The sequence below is a fragment of the Salvelinus alpinus genome, chromosome 3 (assembly GCF_045679555.1).
Source record: "Salvelinus alpinus chromosome 3, SLU_Salpinus.1, whole genome shotgun sequence".
NCBI lineage: Eukaryota > Metazoa > Chordata > Actinopteri > Salmoniformes > Salmonidae > Salvelinus > Salvelinus alpinus.
Window position 1 is genome coordinate 105106065 of NC_092088.1, and position 16105 is coordinate 105122169.

A 16105-nucleotide genomic window follows, 5' to 3' on the forward strand; every position below is an offset into this window, starting at 1 on the left:
AACACGGTTACAGAACTTCAACAATCCTACAGAACACGGTTGCCTTTCCAGTTGGCAGATAGATACAATCGGGTGAATCAGTGGACATGTAAAGCTGCAGTACTTTGTAAAGGTGCAGTACTTTGTAAAGGTGCAGTACTTTGTAAAGGTGCAGTACTTTGTAAAGGTGCAGTACTTTGTAAAGGTGCAGTACTTTGTAAAGGTGCAGTACTTTGTTAAGCTACAGTACTTTGTAAAGATGCATTACTTTCATGTAAAGGTGCAGTACTTTAATGTAAACCTGCAGTACTTTGTAAAGGTGCAATACGTCAATGTAAAGGTGCAGTACTTTAATGTAAACCTGCAGTACTTTGTAAAGGTGCAATACGTCCATGTAAAGATGCAGTACTTTGTTAAGCTGCAGTACTTTCATGTAAAGATGCAGTACTTTGTTAAGCTGCAGTACTTTCATGTAAAGCTGCAGTACTTTCAAGTAAAGGTGCACTACTTTCATGTAAATCTGCAGTACTTTCATTTAAATCTGCAGTACTTTCATGTAAATCTGCAGTACTTTCATGTAAATATGCAGTACTTTCATGTAAAGCTGCAATACTTTCATGTAAAGCTGCAGTACTTTCATGTACATCTGCAGTACTTTCATGTAAAGCTGCAGTACTTTCATGTAAATCTGCAGTACTTTCATGTAAATCTGCAGTACTTTCATGTAAATCTGCAGTACTTTCATGTAAATCTGCAGTACTTTCATTTAAATCTGCAGTACTTTCATGTAAAGCTGCAGTACTTTCATGTAAATCTGCAGTACTTTCATTTAAATCTGCAGTACTTTCATGTAAAGATGCAGTACTTTCATGTAAAGCTGCAATACTTTCATGTAAAGCTGCAGTACTTTCATGTAAATCTGCAGTACTTTCATGTAAATCTGCAGTACTTTCATGTAAATCTGCAGTACTTTCATTTAAATCGGCAGTACTTTCATGTAAAGCTGCAGTACTTTCATGTAAATCTGCAGTACTTTCATGTAAATCTGCAATACTTTCATGTAAAGGTGCAGTACTTTCATGTAAAGGTGCAGTACTCTCCAAGTGCTACTCTACTCTTTGATTCAATGAGTTCTGGTGAGAAGTGACCTACTCACTGAGCCAGCAGCCTTTTCATCCCGTGTTATTACACGTGTTTGGCTCGTGTTCCGTGTGGTCGCCGGTGATGATTTTAACAACGTTTCGATGACCGTTGTGGTGGTTGTAATCGTTGCTCAAAGTGAGACAGTGTTGTTAAAATACGGTTGCAGAAATTACCGGTAACTTTCTAAGAATTCTCAGGTTCCCCCCCCCCCCCCCAACCAAAAAAAATCCTGGTTGGAAGACTCCTGGAACCAGGAAGGAATGCTGGAATCCTCCATTTGGGATTCCTGGGAAACCTGGGAATTTGGGGGAAAGGTGCTGTAATTTTGCATCTCTAGTTGTAAAGCACAGGGCTGATGTACAAGCTGCTTATAGGATCTAAATAGCTGTGTGATTACGAGGTGATATTTACATAGTGACTGTGTGTGGATTCTTTACATTGATGTTGATGTACAGTATGATGCAGTTCTATGTTTATATAAAATGATTGTTATATCTTTTCTATAAAATAATGTGTCGCCCGGTCCAAGATGTTCACATGTAAACGACGAGGGACAAGTTAAATTGCAATAAAGTCAAATGTATGTAATTAAAATATATGTTTTACCATTGAGACATATTGACAAAAAATTGATATCCACAGGTCTTTCTGATGAGTTTTTCATACAAGTCATATCCCATAAATAAGAAGATAACGTATCTATGACTATGATGGTTTACTAGCTATGAAACAAGTGGGATCTGAGGTGAGATGTTGTCAGTGGTTGACCTTGGTCCTAGCTCACAGAGTATCGGCACCTCAAATGTTATTCTTCCTGAGTTTCTCTGATAGAATATTAGATCAAAAGGTATCGCAGATTTCCAGCACCTAAATATAAACAGAACCAGCACTCAAAATGAATATCGGCACCTATTTCAGTCCAAGTCAAACACTGGGTGATGCCCATCCTTTTTCCCTATAGACCACAGGTGTCAAACTCATTCCACGGGGGGCAGAGTGTCTGCCGGTTTTCGCTCCTCCCTTGTACTTGATTGATGAATTAACATCACTAATTAGTTAGGAACTCCCCACACCTGGTTGTCTAGGGCTTTTTATTGAAAGGAAAAAACAAAAACCTGCAGACACTAGGCCCTCCGTGGAATGAGTTTGACACCCCTGCTATAGACAGTTTCCAGGTGGAGATTGTCAGTAATCCAACAGCACCACCTAGTGGTATAAATGTAGTATGACTAGTACTGAATGGTTGGTGGGCTCAAACTCAGCATGTCAGGTGTCTGTCCGTGTATCAGCTGGGTTTTGTACTTGACGTGGTCCTGTATTATTTTAGGAGTAACTGATGTCACGTAATTAGCCTGAAATCCAGACCTGTTTTGTGCTATCATTCCACACCCTGTACTCCGTGTCTATATGTTTTGCCATGACACAGAGTGTGAAGGAGTGGAATGATAAGACCCGTACAGACCGGTATCCAGGCAACCAACAGACCGGTATCCAGGCAACCACTTAATAACATGGTGCAGAAAAACGCTCACAGTTCCGTGTTTGTCTCTTTGCTGATGTGGTGCTGGGAGGACAGTTTTGTTGTCATGGTGACTTTCATGGATTTCACTAGTTGACCAGGACACACAATGAGTTTACCAGGACACACAATGAGTTGACCAGGACACACAATGAGTTGACCAGGACACATAATGAGTTGACCAGGACACACAAGGAGTTGACCAGGACACACAATGACTTGACCAGGACACAATGAGTTGACAGGACACAATGAGTTGCCCAGGACACACAATGAGTTGACCGGGACACACAATGAGTTGACCAGGACACACAAGGAGTTGACCAGGACACACAATGAGTTGACCAGGACACACAATGACTTGACCAGGACACACAATGAGTTGACCAGGACACAATGAGTTGACCAGGACACACAATGAGTTGACCAGGACACACAATGAGTTGACCAGGACACACAATGAGTTGACCAGGACACACAATGAGTTGACTAGGACACACAATGAGTTGACCAGGACACACAATGAGTTGACCAGGACACACAATGAGTTGACCAGGACACACAATGAGTTGACCAGGACACACAATGAGTTGACCAGGACACAATGAGTTGACCAGGACACACAATGAGTTGACCAGGACACACAATGAGTTGACCAGGACACAAAATGAGTTGACCAGGACACATAATGAGTTGACCAGAACACACAATGAGTTGACCAGGACACACAATGAGTTGACCAGGACACACAATGAGTTAACCAGGACACACAATGAGTTGACCAGGACACAATGAGTTAACCAGGACACACAATGAGTTGACCAGGACACACAATGAGTTGACCAGGACACACAATGAGTTGACCAGGACACAATGAGTTGACCAGGACACACAATGAGTTGACCAGGACACACAATGAGTTGACCAGGACACATAATGACTTGACTAGGACACAATGAGTTGACCAGGACACACAATGAGTTGACCAGGACACATAATGAGTTGACCAGGACACAATGAGTTGACCAGGACACACAATGAGTTGACCAGGACACAATGAGTTGACCAGGACACACAATGAGTTGACCAGGACACACAATGAGTTGACCAGGACACACAATGAGTTGACCAGGACTCACAATGAGTTGACCAGGACACACAATCAGTTGACCGGGGCACACAATGAGTTAACCAGGACACACAATGAGTTGACCAGGGCACACAATGAGTTGACCAGAACACATAATGAGTTGACCAGGACACAATGAGTTGACCAGGACACACAATGAGTTGACCAGGACACAATGAGTTGACCAGGACACACAATGAGTTGACCAGGACACACAATGAGTTGACCAGGACACATAATGACTTGACTAGGACACAATGAGTTGACCAGGACACACAATGAGTTGACCAGGACACATAATGAGTTGACCAGGACACAATGAGTTGACCAGGACACACAATGAGTTGACCAGGACACAATGAGTTGACCAGGACACACAATGAGTTGACCAGGACACACAATGAGTTGACCAGGACACACAATGAGTTGACCAGGACTCACAATGAGTTGACCAGGACACACAATCAGTTGACCGGGGCACACAATGAGTTAACCAGGACACACAATGAGTTGACCAGGGCACACAATGAGTTGACCAGGACACATAATGAGTTGACCAGGACACACAATGAGTTGACCAGGGCACACAATGAGTTGACCAGGACACAATGAGTTGACAGGACACAATGAGTTGCCCAGGACACACAATGAGTTGACCAGGACACACAATGAGTTGACCAGAACACACAATGAGTTGACCAGGACACAATGAGTTGACCAGAACACACAATGAGTTGACCAGAACACATAATGAGTTGACCAGGACACAATGAGTTGACCAGGACACACAATGAGTTGACCAGGACACATAATGAGTTGACCAGAACACACAATGAGTTGACCAGGACACAATGAGTTGACCAGGACACAATGAGTTGACTAGGACACAATGAGTTGACCAGGACACAATGAGTTGACTAGGACACACAATGAGTTGACCAGGACACACAATGAGTTGACCAGGACACACAATGACTTGACCAGGACACACAATGAGTTGACCAGTACACAATGAGTTGACCAGGACACACAATGAGTTGACCAGGACACACAATGAGTTGACCAGGACACACAATGAGTTGACCAGGACACACAATGAGTTGACTAGGACACACAATGAGTTGACCAGGACACACAATGAGTTGACCAGGACACACAATGAGTTGACCAGGACACACAATGAGTTGACCAGGACACACAATGAGTTGACCAGGACACAATGAGTTGACCAGGACACACAATGAGTTGACCAGGGCACACAATGAGTTGACCAGGACACAATGAGTTGACAGGACACAATGAGTTGCCCAGGACACACAATGAGTTGACCAGGACACACAATGAGTTGACCAGAACACACAATGAGTTGACCAGGACACAATGAGTTGACCAGAACACACAATGAGTTGACCAGAACACATAATGAGTTGACCAGGACACAATGAGTTGACCAGGACACACAATGAGTTGACCAGGACACATAATGAGTTGACCAGAACACACAATGAGTTGACCAGGACACAATGAGTTGACCAGGACACAATGAGTTGACTAGGACACAATGAGTTGACCAGGACACAATGAGTTGACTAGGACACACAATGAGTTGACCAGGACACACAATGAGTTGACCAGGACACACAATGTTGGTTTAAATTTTTTTCAAGACGTTTTAAGGAGTGTTCTACTTTTCAAATACACCTTTTTGACACAAGAATTATACGAGATGTTTGGTTTAATCACCATGTATGGAATTATAGACAGATTCATTAAGATGTTTGGTTTAATCACACCATGTATGGAATTATAGACAGATTCATTAAGATGTTTGGTTTAATCACCATGTATGGAATTATAGACAGATTCATTAAGATGTTTGGTTGTTCAACGTGATATGTGATCAGATCAACAAAAGGGATAAGTCCTTTACTAAGTGTTTTATAAATCCACATTTTGTGTTATTTAAATTTTTATAATGATATGATTGACTTGTGGTACTAAGCCACACAATCGTATGCTTGTAATATTTTATAAGAGATGTTTCATTTTGAACATTTGTTTGTTTGTTACAACCACCTTGATTTACACAAACTGCATGTTCAGTTGTGAGGATTTGATGACTTTGTATTTTTGTTCTCAGTTAAAAGCACTTCTGAAGACACTCATTTTAATGACAAATCATTTGAAGGATTTTTTTTTTATGTGTCATTTTATAGAATAAAGTTTCATACTGTGTTTCAGTGTCCGGTCCACAGATTGTTGTTACACACACACACACACGCACGCGCACGCGCACGCGCACGCGCACACACACACACGCACGCACACACACACACACACACACACACCAAACATTAGGAACACCCTCCTTCAGAACCACCTCGTTTCGTCGGGTCATGGACTCTACAAGGTGTCGAAAGCGTTCCACAGGGATACTGGTCCATGTTGACTCCAATGCTTCCCACAGTTGTGTCAAATTGGCTGGATGTCCTTTGGGTGGTGGACCATTCTTGATACACACAGGAAACTGTTGAGTGTGAAAAACCCAGCAGAGTTGCAGTTCTTGACACAAACCGGTGCCCCAGGTACCTACTACCATACCCCGTTCAAAGGCACTTAAATATTTAGTCTTGACCTTTCACCCTCTGAACGGCACACGTACAATATCAAAGTCTCAATTGTCTCAAGGCTTAAAAATCCTTCTTTAACTTGTCTCCTCCCCTTCATTGACACTGATTGAAGTGGGGTCATAGCTTTCACCTGGATTCACCTGGTCAGTCTATGTCATGGTGAGAACAGGTGTTCTTAATGTTTTGTCAAGTCAGTGTATATTCGGTAAGCAATAGCAGGTATAAAGTATAGACCAGCGTTTTATAATGGAGAGTAAGGGAGTCTCCTGTTTATTTTCTTATTAAACCATGTCCATCATCATGTTTATATCTTTTGATTGTGTATGTTTGACATAGGAACACGATATAACGTTAGCTCGATAAGCCAAAAATGATGCTCCCCTGGCCAATAGGTTTAGGTGTCTTCTATAAATCACCCACTAGGCGTCACTGTTGTATTCGTTATAGATGACTGTATAACGTTATAGGTCTCTAGGATTTACTAGTTAATTATAGAAGTAAGTTTACTTCTGTTTCTAGTAATTATTTTTTCAAATACTGTCAAATTGCCAAAGTTGTGACCGGATTTGACTACGTGATGGACGTCACAGGAAAATCAAAACGTCGCTCGAGGAATTCACACCTGTAAGGAATGAAATGTCTGATTGAATGAGCGCGTCTTTCAATGGACAATGTGGTGGCTGCGTGCTAGCGGTGAACGGTAACTTCACGGAGGCAACATGATGTGAGTAACGTCTGCATTTGCTTGGGAAATATTATTTGTATTTTTTTCCCCCGCACATGTTCGTTAAACGTCCAGTAAAACCAATAACTTTGCCCGTGTTCTTCACATTGATTGACACCAACACAACATGCGGAAAATTGGTAGCAATCTTTCTGACGTGTCTCATAGCGAGATTAGTTGCAATTAGGAAACAACATCTAAATTCTACACCTCCACTATGGAGTTGCTGTCATTTCCAGAAATATTAGCCTAGACTGGAACTTTCTAGGCTGTTAAAACGGTTATTGGTGATCTGAACATTGCAGTAAGTCTATTTTTAAATGTAAGTTTAAGGAAACGTTCGTTTTGTTTGTAACTATTGATGATACTACTTCTGCCCGGGGCGCAATTCGCTTGGAGACGAGCGTCAGAGCTGATCGGGTTGAACGTTATCGCACATTGTTGTACCTGTCTAAATAAGGAAGAAGAATATAGTCATTAACTTAATGTTGTCGTCGTGGCAGTGTTGAAATGCAGCATGGTATGCTGAATGAAGTGAGTTATCATGAATGACACACAGCCACTTTATTTTAACTTTTATTTAACTAGGCAAGTCAGTTAAGGACAAATTATTATTTTCAATGACGGCCTACCGGGGAACAGTGGGTTAACTGCCTTGTTCAGGAGCAGAACGATAGATTTTTACCTTGTCAGGTGGAAATATGTCCTTTTGGTGTTTGGAAAAGATGCCTTTTCAACTTCCTGGAAAATATGTATTTTAAAAATACTTTAAATACCTTTCATTCAGAAACCTAAATTGAACATAACTTCAACGTCTGGAAAATACGTATTTTCAACGTCAATTTGCTTACTGGGACAATTCTAGTTTGTCTGGAGACATTTTTGGGGTCTGTCCTATGGTGGCAGAACGGTAAGTTTGTGTAGATATACAGGGCCTTCAGAAGTATTCACACCCCTTGACTTTTTCCACATTTTGTTTTGTTACAGGGTCGGATTAAAATGGATTTGTCATTTATTTTTTGGGGGGCCGGGTCAGTAATCTACACATTCTAATGTCGAAGTAGAACAATTATAACGTTTGTAAAAATATATATTAACTTGATAACATAAGTATTCTACCTCCTGAGTCTATATATTAACTTCATTACATAAGTATTCTACCTCCTGAGTGATGCATGTTAGAATCACCTTTGGCAGTGATTACAGCTGTGAGTCTTTCTGGGTCAGTCTCTAAGAACTTTGCACACCTGGATTGTACAATATTTGTACATTTATTCTTTAAAAAAATGTCTTCAACCTCTGTCGAGTTGGTTTTTGATCTTTGCTAGACAACCATTTTCAAGCCGATTTAAGTCAAAAGTGTAACCAGGCCACCCAGGGACATTCAATGTCGTCTTGGTAAGCAACTCCAGTGTGTAATTGTCATCCTGTTTTAGCTTATTGCCTGCTGAAAGGTGAATTAATCTCGCAGTGTTTGGTGGAAAGCAGACTGAACCAGGCTTGCCTCTAATTCCGTTTATTTTTTATCCTAAAACAGTATTTCTGCCGTTTATGTTTAATCGTACAAAGTCAAACATCTACAAATCCTACAGCCTATCCCACCTTGCGCTGCAACACCACCTGGCTAGGGCTGTGCGCACGTATAGAGCTGAGCACAGGCATGACATTTTATCTAATTTACTTGAAACAGAAGTCTGCCTGAAGGGAGCGTTTTAACCTTGTTTCTTGGCTATTTGCATCGTTTTATTCATTGTAAATAAGAATTTCTTCTTAACGAGCAGACGTGCCTGGTTAAATAATGGTTAAATAAAAACTGCAGGGAAGAGAAGACACGACTCATAGTCAGACTGAATCTCAGTCGCACAAACATGACTGATATCACGTTACCATGGTAACCGCCCGCCCCTTAAAGGGGCAGCTGAGCATTTTTGTGCGTCTGATTTTTGTGCGTCTGATATTTCTGTTAAAACTGTAGTAGAGTATCACAGTGTGCGTCTGATATTTCTGTTAAAGCTGTAGTAGAGTGTCACAGTCATAATACACATAAAACCTAGCGGTCCTACCGTTCCTTTTTCCCATAGGAGATTTTAGCAACACTTAAAATAAGGGCTGTGTTTCTGGCGTGACATTTTTAATAACTGTACATCTCTCTCGACAAGGTGACTTTTTTTTAAGGAATATATTTGCCTGTATTTACCCACCAAAACTGAAATGCTAATTACCCTACTAATGTGGCTATGATAAAGAACTACAAATAACACGATGATCTGGACGAGACTGCCAACTCAAGCCAAGAGTTAATCCAGAGATTCTTACCATCTGTTACATGTAGTAATGAATAAATTGGCTACATTCCCTTTAAATTGACAATTCCGTGAACTTGTGCAAGTTTTACATTGACACAATACCTGTTAGCAAAGGTGTCAGCTGGAGAGGAAGTGCAGGAGCTTGCAGGGATTTGTAGTTTTACCTGATGTCTACTTTGACGCTAATTAGCATTTTTAAATCTGAGTATAAATGGAGACTAATATATTGATAAATCACTTTGTCCGAGAGAGATTTACATGGTTATCAAAAATGTCACGCCAGGATAATCCTACACGAAATACAGACCTTATTGTAAGTGTTTCTAAAATGGATGGTAGGAAAAACTATCGGAACCATTTCCCTGTTTGAACACTAAAGGCTCTTTATGTAACTTTGTTGGCGACCCTACAAAATTTACATAGAAATTGGATTTTTACGAATTATCTTTGAAAGACAGGGTCCTGAAAAAGTGATGTTTCTTTTTTTGCCAAGTTTATATGCATAGTCACTTTAACCATATCTACATGTACATACTACCTCAATCAGCCTGACTAACCAGTGCCTGTAAATAGCCTCGCTCCTTTTTTTCAATGCCTTTTTTACTGTTTTGTATTTTTTACATATAAATCACACTGTTGGTTAGGCCTGTAAGTTTGCATTTCACTGTAAGGTGTTGTATTCGGCACGGTTGTATTCGGCGCACTTGACAAATACACTTTGATTTGATTATAATGATTCTTCACACTATACTGGCTTGTTTTGTCACAAACTGAAATTAGCCGAACTATTATTATTATTACTATGCTATGGACTATTCGAATTTTAGCAACTAGGAAATGGAGGGTCGATTTCTGCATTGTGCAGCTTTGAAAGACTCAGGTCACAAATGTAATTAAATGAAACAATATACCACGACTTCATGCAAATACAATACAATAAAATGTATTATTAGTATCAGCTTTTTGTTAGCTGGTCGATTTTAAAAAATATATAATATACATACACACTACCTTTCAAAAGTTTGGGGTCACTTAGAAATGTCCTTGTTTTTGAAAGAAAATAAGTTTTTTTTCTCATTTTTAAAATAACGTCAAATTGATCAGAAATACAGTGTAGACATTGTTAATGTTGTAAATGACTATTGTAGCTGGAAATGGCAGATAAAAAATAAATAATGGAATATATACATAGGTGTACAGAGGCCCATTATCAGCAACCATCAAATGTATTTATAAAGCCTTTCTTACATCAGCTGATATCTCAAAGTGCTGTACAGAAACCCAGCCTAAAACCCCAAACAGCAAGCAATGCAGGTGTAGAAGCACGGTGGCTAGGAAAAACTCCCTAGAAAGGCCAGAACCTAGGAAGAAACCTAGAGAGGAACCAGGCTATGAGGGGTGGCCAGTCCTCTTCTGGCTGTGCCGGGTGGAGATTATAACAGAACATGGCCAAGATGTTCAAATGTTCATAAATGACCAGCATGGTCAAATAATAATCAGAAGTAAATGTCAGTTGGCTTTTCATAGCCGATCATTAAGAGTATCTCTACCGCTCCTGCGGTCTCTAGAGTTGAAAACAGCAGGTCTGGGACAGGTAGCACGTCCGGTGGACAGGTCAGGGTTCCATAGCCGCAGGCAGAACAGTTGAAACTGGAGCAGCAACACGGCCAGGTGGACTGGGGACAACAAGGAGTCATCATGCCCGGTAGTCCTGAGTCCTCCGAGAGAAAGAGCGAATTAGAGAGCATACTTAAATTCACACAGGACACCGGATAAGACAGGAGAAGTACTCCAGATATAACAGACTGACCCTAGCCCCCCGACACATAAACTACTGCAGCATAAATACTGGAGGCTGAAACGGGAGGGTTCAGGATACAATGTGGCCCCATCTGATCATACCCCCGGACAGGGTACAACAGGCAAGATATAACCCCACCCACTTTGCCAAAGCACAGCCCCCAAACCACTAGAGGGATATCTTCAACCACCAATTTACCATCCTGAGACAAGGCCGAGTACACCTGCATTGTTTGGGGTTTTAGGCTGGGTTTCTGTACAGCACTTTGAGATATCAGCTGATGTAAGAAGGGCTTTATAAATACATTTGATTTGAGTATAGCCCACAAAGATCTCCCCCACGGCACAACACAAGGGGGGGGGGGGGCGCCAACCATCACTCCTGTGTTCCAATGGCACGTTGTGTTAGATAATCCAAGTTCATCATTTTAAAAGGCTAACACAACGTGGCATTGGAACACAGGAGGGATTTCTAAGTGACCCCAAACTTTTGAACGTGTGTGTATATAATTAATCATATTTATCCTATCCTGTTTTTCTCCAGAAACCATCACTGGCAGAACTGTCCCCAGCATCAAGACTTCATCATGCGTACCATCCAGACCATAGAAAACCACATCCCTGTGCTGAGGGAGAGCATTGTCAGGACTCCTTTTACAGGGAGAACTGTGTGTCTGTTCAATATGAATACAAACAGCCACACTCCCTGTCAGACTCCCGGTCAGACTCCCTGTCACAGCCACACTCCCTGTCAGACTCCCTGTCACAGCCAGAATCCCAGTCACAGTCCCTGTCACAGCCACACTCCCTGTCAGACTCCCTGTCACAGCCAGACTCCCTGTCAGACTCCCTGTCACAGCCACACTCCCTGTCAGACTCCCTGTCACAGCCAGACTCCCTGTCAGACTCCCTGTCACAGCCACACTCCCTGTCAGACTCCCTGTCACAGCCAGACTCCCTGTCAGACTCCCTGTCACAGCCACACTCCCTGTCAGACTCCCAGTCACAGCCAGACTCCCAGTCACAGTCCCTATAATAGCCACACTCCCAGCCACACTCCCAGACACACTCCCCGTCACAGCCCCTATAATCGTCACACTCCCCGCCAGACTCCCTGTCACAGCCAGTCTCCCTGTCACAGCCAGTCTCCCTGTCACAGCCAGGCTCCCTGTCGCAGCCCCTATAACAGACACACTCTCCGCTATAGTCCTTATAACACCCGTTCTCCCCGCCAGACTCTCTGTCACAGCAACCACCTCTCCCTGGAGCCCCACCAGTACCCAACTCGACAGTATCAGCAGCCATGGTTTTCTCTTCCCCTGGCGAGGAGGCAGCCGGCGGAGACCTCTACTGTTGTTTCTGAGGGCTGTTTCTCTTCCTCCAGCTCTGCTAGGCTCAGCACATTATGCAGAGCAGCAGATGGAGAGGAGGAGAGGCAGCCAGGAGAGAGAGAGCAGGGAGGAAGGAGAGAAAGAGGTGGGGAGAGGGAAAGGGAGCCGGGAGAGAGAGAGCAGGTGCACGCGCATGGAAAGAGACTGCAGGGAGGAGGGGGAGAAGGGAAGCAGCGAGAAGTCACTCAGGGAGGGGAGGGAGAAGAGCAGGGAGAAATCGCACTGGCGCAGGGAGGAGGAGGAGGAGGAGAAGAGCGAGAGCAGGCGTACGTCTTTGCATCATCAGCACTGCTCCTCTCGTCATCGTCACCGGAAAGCAGCATCCCAGCCTCCGCCTCGCAGCAGCTACGCAGACGTAGACGGAGGAGCAGCAGCAGAGAAAATGGCAGCTGTTTTCAAAGACATGGCCTGAGTCTCAGCGTCAGACAGAAGTGGAGGCTGAGATCCAGCATTATGGGGAACCAGGAGGGGAAGCAGAAGAAGGGGAAAGAGGGGGAAGGATACGGACAGGACGCAGCAGACAATACCACCGGAGAGCCTCGTCACACTGACGGCACAAACAAAGGATTTCACCACGGCAAGAAATCCCACGGAAAACATGGCAAAGGAGTCGGGGAGGAGAAGAAGAATAAGAAGGAGTCTAAATCCTCTGTGTTCTCTATCAGGAAGAGGAAGAATCTAAAGGGGAAGGGATCGACAGGCGGATCCAGGGAGGATGTGTTGTCGTCTCAGAATGAGCTGGACTCCGCTCACTCTGCTCAAACCAAAACACCAGACCTCTCTCTGTCAGCTGACGACCTGGGCCATTCTGACACCGAGGGAACAGAGCCTGGCGATGGGCATGGTGCTAGGAGTCATGGTGGTATCGCGGGGGAGAGCCGGCAGCCCACGGGGGAGAGCCGGCAGCCCACGGTGGCGACCACGGACACTGCTCCAGACCAGCAGGGGGAGGTTGAACAGAGAAAGAGGAGCAGCTCTGGTTCAGACGTGGACATCTATAGCTTTCACTCAGCTGCGGAACAAGAGGACCTGCTAGCGGACATCCAGCAGGCTATTAGACTACAGCAGGGGGTGATTATCTCCACCGCTGAGCTGAGTGAAGAGCTGGGTTGGGGAGGAGGGTGGAGGAAACAGAGGTCTGACGAGGTTATAACTACCCCCAGTCCCACTGAACAAACCCCCCCACCGGAGCCTCTCGCTGCCCCAGAGGCAGCCCCCGTCACTGGCCGGGAGAATGGCCTGCTTTCTAAACCGTCTCTGTCCCTGGATGGGCAGGAGGCGGCGGAGGAGGAGGAGGAGGAGGAGAGGGGAGAAACCACTGCTACAGAGGAACTAAACTGGGAGCTGAGAGGGGCTGAAACAGAACCGGCCCTTTGTGCCTCCTCCTATTTCTCTGGGACAAAGGAGCAGGAGGAGGAGGCATTGAGCTGCCAGGAGGTGAACGTTAACACTCAGCCTCTCTCTCAGCCCCCCACAGCCCAGACGAACGGCCACGTTACCAAGACAACCAGCGCTACCAGCTTCCCAGACCTCACAGCCTCCTTTGAGAGCGCTGTGGAGTCTCCTCTCAGAGAGGAGAAGGAGGTGTTGGAGGAGGTGGAGGAAGAGGACGAGAATGACCTGGACCTGCCTCCCATGTCAGCCGAGAGCCTTAGTCACAGTGACGCGACCACGAGCCACGAGGACATAGACCTGAGCTCTGACAACGCCTCCGAGGGAGAGGAGAGGGTGGGGGACTGGGTGGGGGCAGGGGTGGGTGCTGCAGTCAGCGTTGAGTCCCTGGAATGTCTTAGCAGGGGGGATCTGAGGTGCTCTGAGCCTGCCGACGACCCCCTGATCACCCAGAGGAGGAAGAGCAGCGTGTCCTTCTACCCTTGGCCCTCTCAGGAGAGCCCTAGCCTGGCCACGCGTCTCCTCAAGTCCACCCTGACCTCCACCCTTCCATCCTACAACCACTCCTCCTCAGGCACCAGCCCCACAGTCAAACCCTACCCTCCCATTTACCCGTCTTACATCAAGACCACCACCCGGCAGCTGTCTGGCTCCCCGGGCACCTCACCCTCACAGAGCCCCTTGTTCCGCCGGCGCTGCCACGACCTGGGACACCGCACGGAGAAGTGGAGGGTTAGACGACAGCGCTCCCACAGTATCGCCGGTCCCCTCAGCTGGTCCGCGGACTGGACCGAGGAGCTGGAGAGGGAGCGCCCCACCAAGGCAGGATCAGCGGACTACCTGCAGGGGTACGGAGGGTCGGAGGACAGGCTGAGGGGGGGCAGTCAGCCCCTGTGTGCCACACGGAGATCCTCAACCGGACAGGTGTCTACCTGCAGCTTCCACGACATCTTCACCGGTGAGGTTTTTTCTCAACCTTTATTTTCACGGGGACTCCCATTGAGACCAAGGCCTCTTTCACAAGTTGTTGCTTTTGCTTGTTTATGTTGTTGTGATGAAAAAGTACCAAAATGTATGTAAATTGCTCTGTATAAAGGGACAGAGTATTGTATTGGGGTGGCAGGTAGCCTAGTGGTTAGAGCGTTGGGCCAGTAACCAGAAAGGTTGCTAGATCGAATCCCCGAGCTGACAAGGTAAACATCTGTCATTCTGTCCCTGAACAAGGCAGTTAACCCACTGTTCCCCGGTAGGCCGTCATTGTAAATAAGAATTTGTTCTTAACTGACTTTCCTAGTTAAATGGAGCTAGCTGCTGTTGTGGGACTACAGTGTAGGCTAGCTGCTGTTGTGGGACTACGGTATAGGCTAGCTGCTGTTGTGGAACTACGGTGTAGGCTAGCTGCTGTTGTGGGACTACAGTGTAGGCTAGCTGCTGTTGTGGGACTACGGTATAGGCTAGCTGCTGTTGTGGAACTACGGTGTAGGCTAGCTGCTGTTGTGGGACTACAGTGTAGGCTAGCTGCTGTTGTGGGACTACGGTGTAGGCTAGCTGCTGTTGTGGAACTACGGTGTAGGCTAGCTGCTGTTGTGGGACTACTAGCTGCTGTTGTGGGATTACTCCATCTAGACGTGGCTACAGTAACTACTCCGTCTAGACGTGGCTACGGTAACTACTCCATCTAGACAGGGCTACAGTAACTACTCTGTCTAGACGTGGCTACAGTAACTACTCCGTCTAGACGTGGCTACAGTAACTACTCCGTCTAGACGTGGCTACAGTATCTACTCCGTCTAGACGTGGCTACGGTAACTACTCCGTCTAGACGTGGCTACGGTAACTACTCCGTCTAGACGTGGCTAAGGTAACTACTCCGTCTAGACGTGGCTACGGTAACTACTCCGTCTAGACGTGGCTACGGTAACTACTCCGTCTAGACGTGGCTACGGTAACTACTCCGTCTAGACGTGGCTACGGTAACTACTCCGTCTAGACGTGGCTACGGTAACTACTCCGTCTAGACGTGGCTACGGTAACTACTCCGTCTAGACGTGGCTACGGTAACTACTCCGTCTAGACGGGGCTACGGTAACTA

At 45.2% G+C, this 16105-nt stretch overlaps 1 protein-coding gene across 1 annotated transcript in view; it reads left to right on the forward strand.

Moving 5' to 3' along the window:
* Positions 1–7021: 7021 nt before the first annotated feature.
* LOC139571658 (formin-2-like) overlaps positions 7022–16105 on the forward strand; it is a 165766-nt gene continuing 156682 nt past the window's right edge. Inside the window, exons 1-2 of the mRNA XM_071394732.1 lie at positions 7022–7124; positions 11775–14971. Of these exons, the coding sequence (XP_071250833.1) occupies positions 7120–7124; positions 11775–14971 (3202 nt within the window). The 5' untranslated portion in view covers positions 7022–7119. The remainder of the gene's footprint in view (positions 7125–11774; positions 14972–16105) is intronic.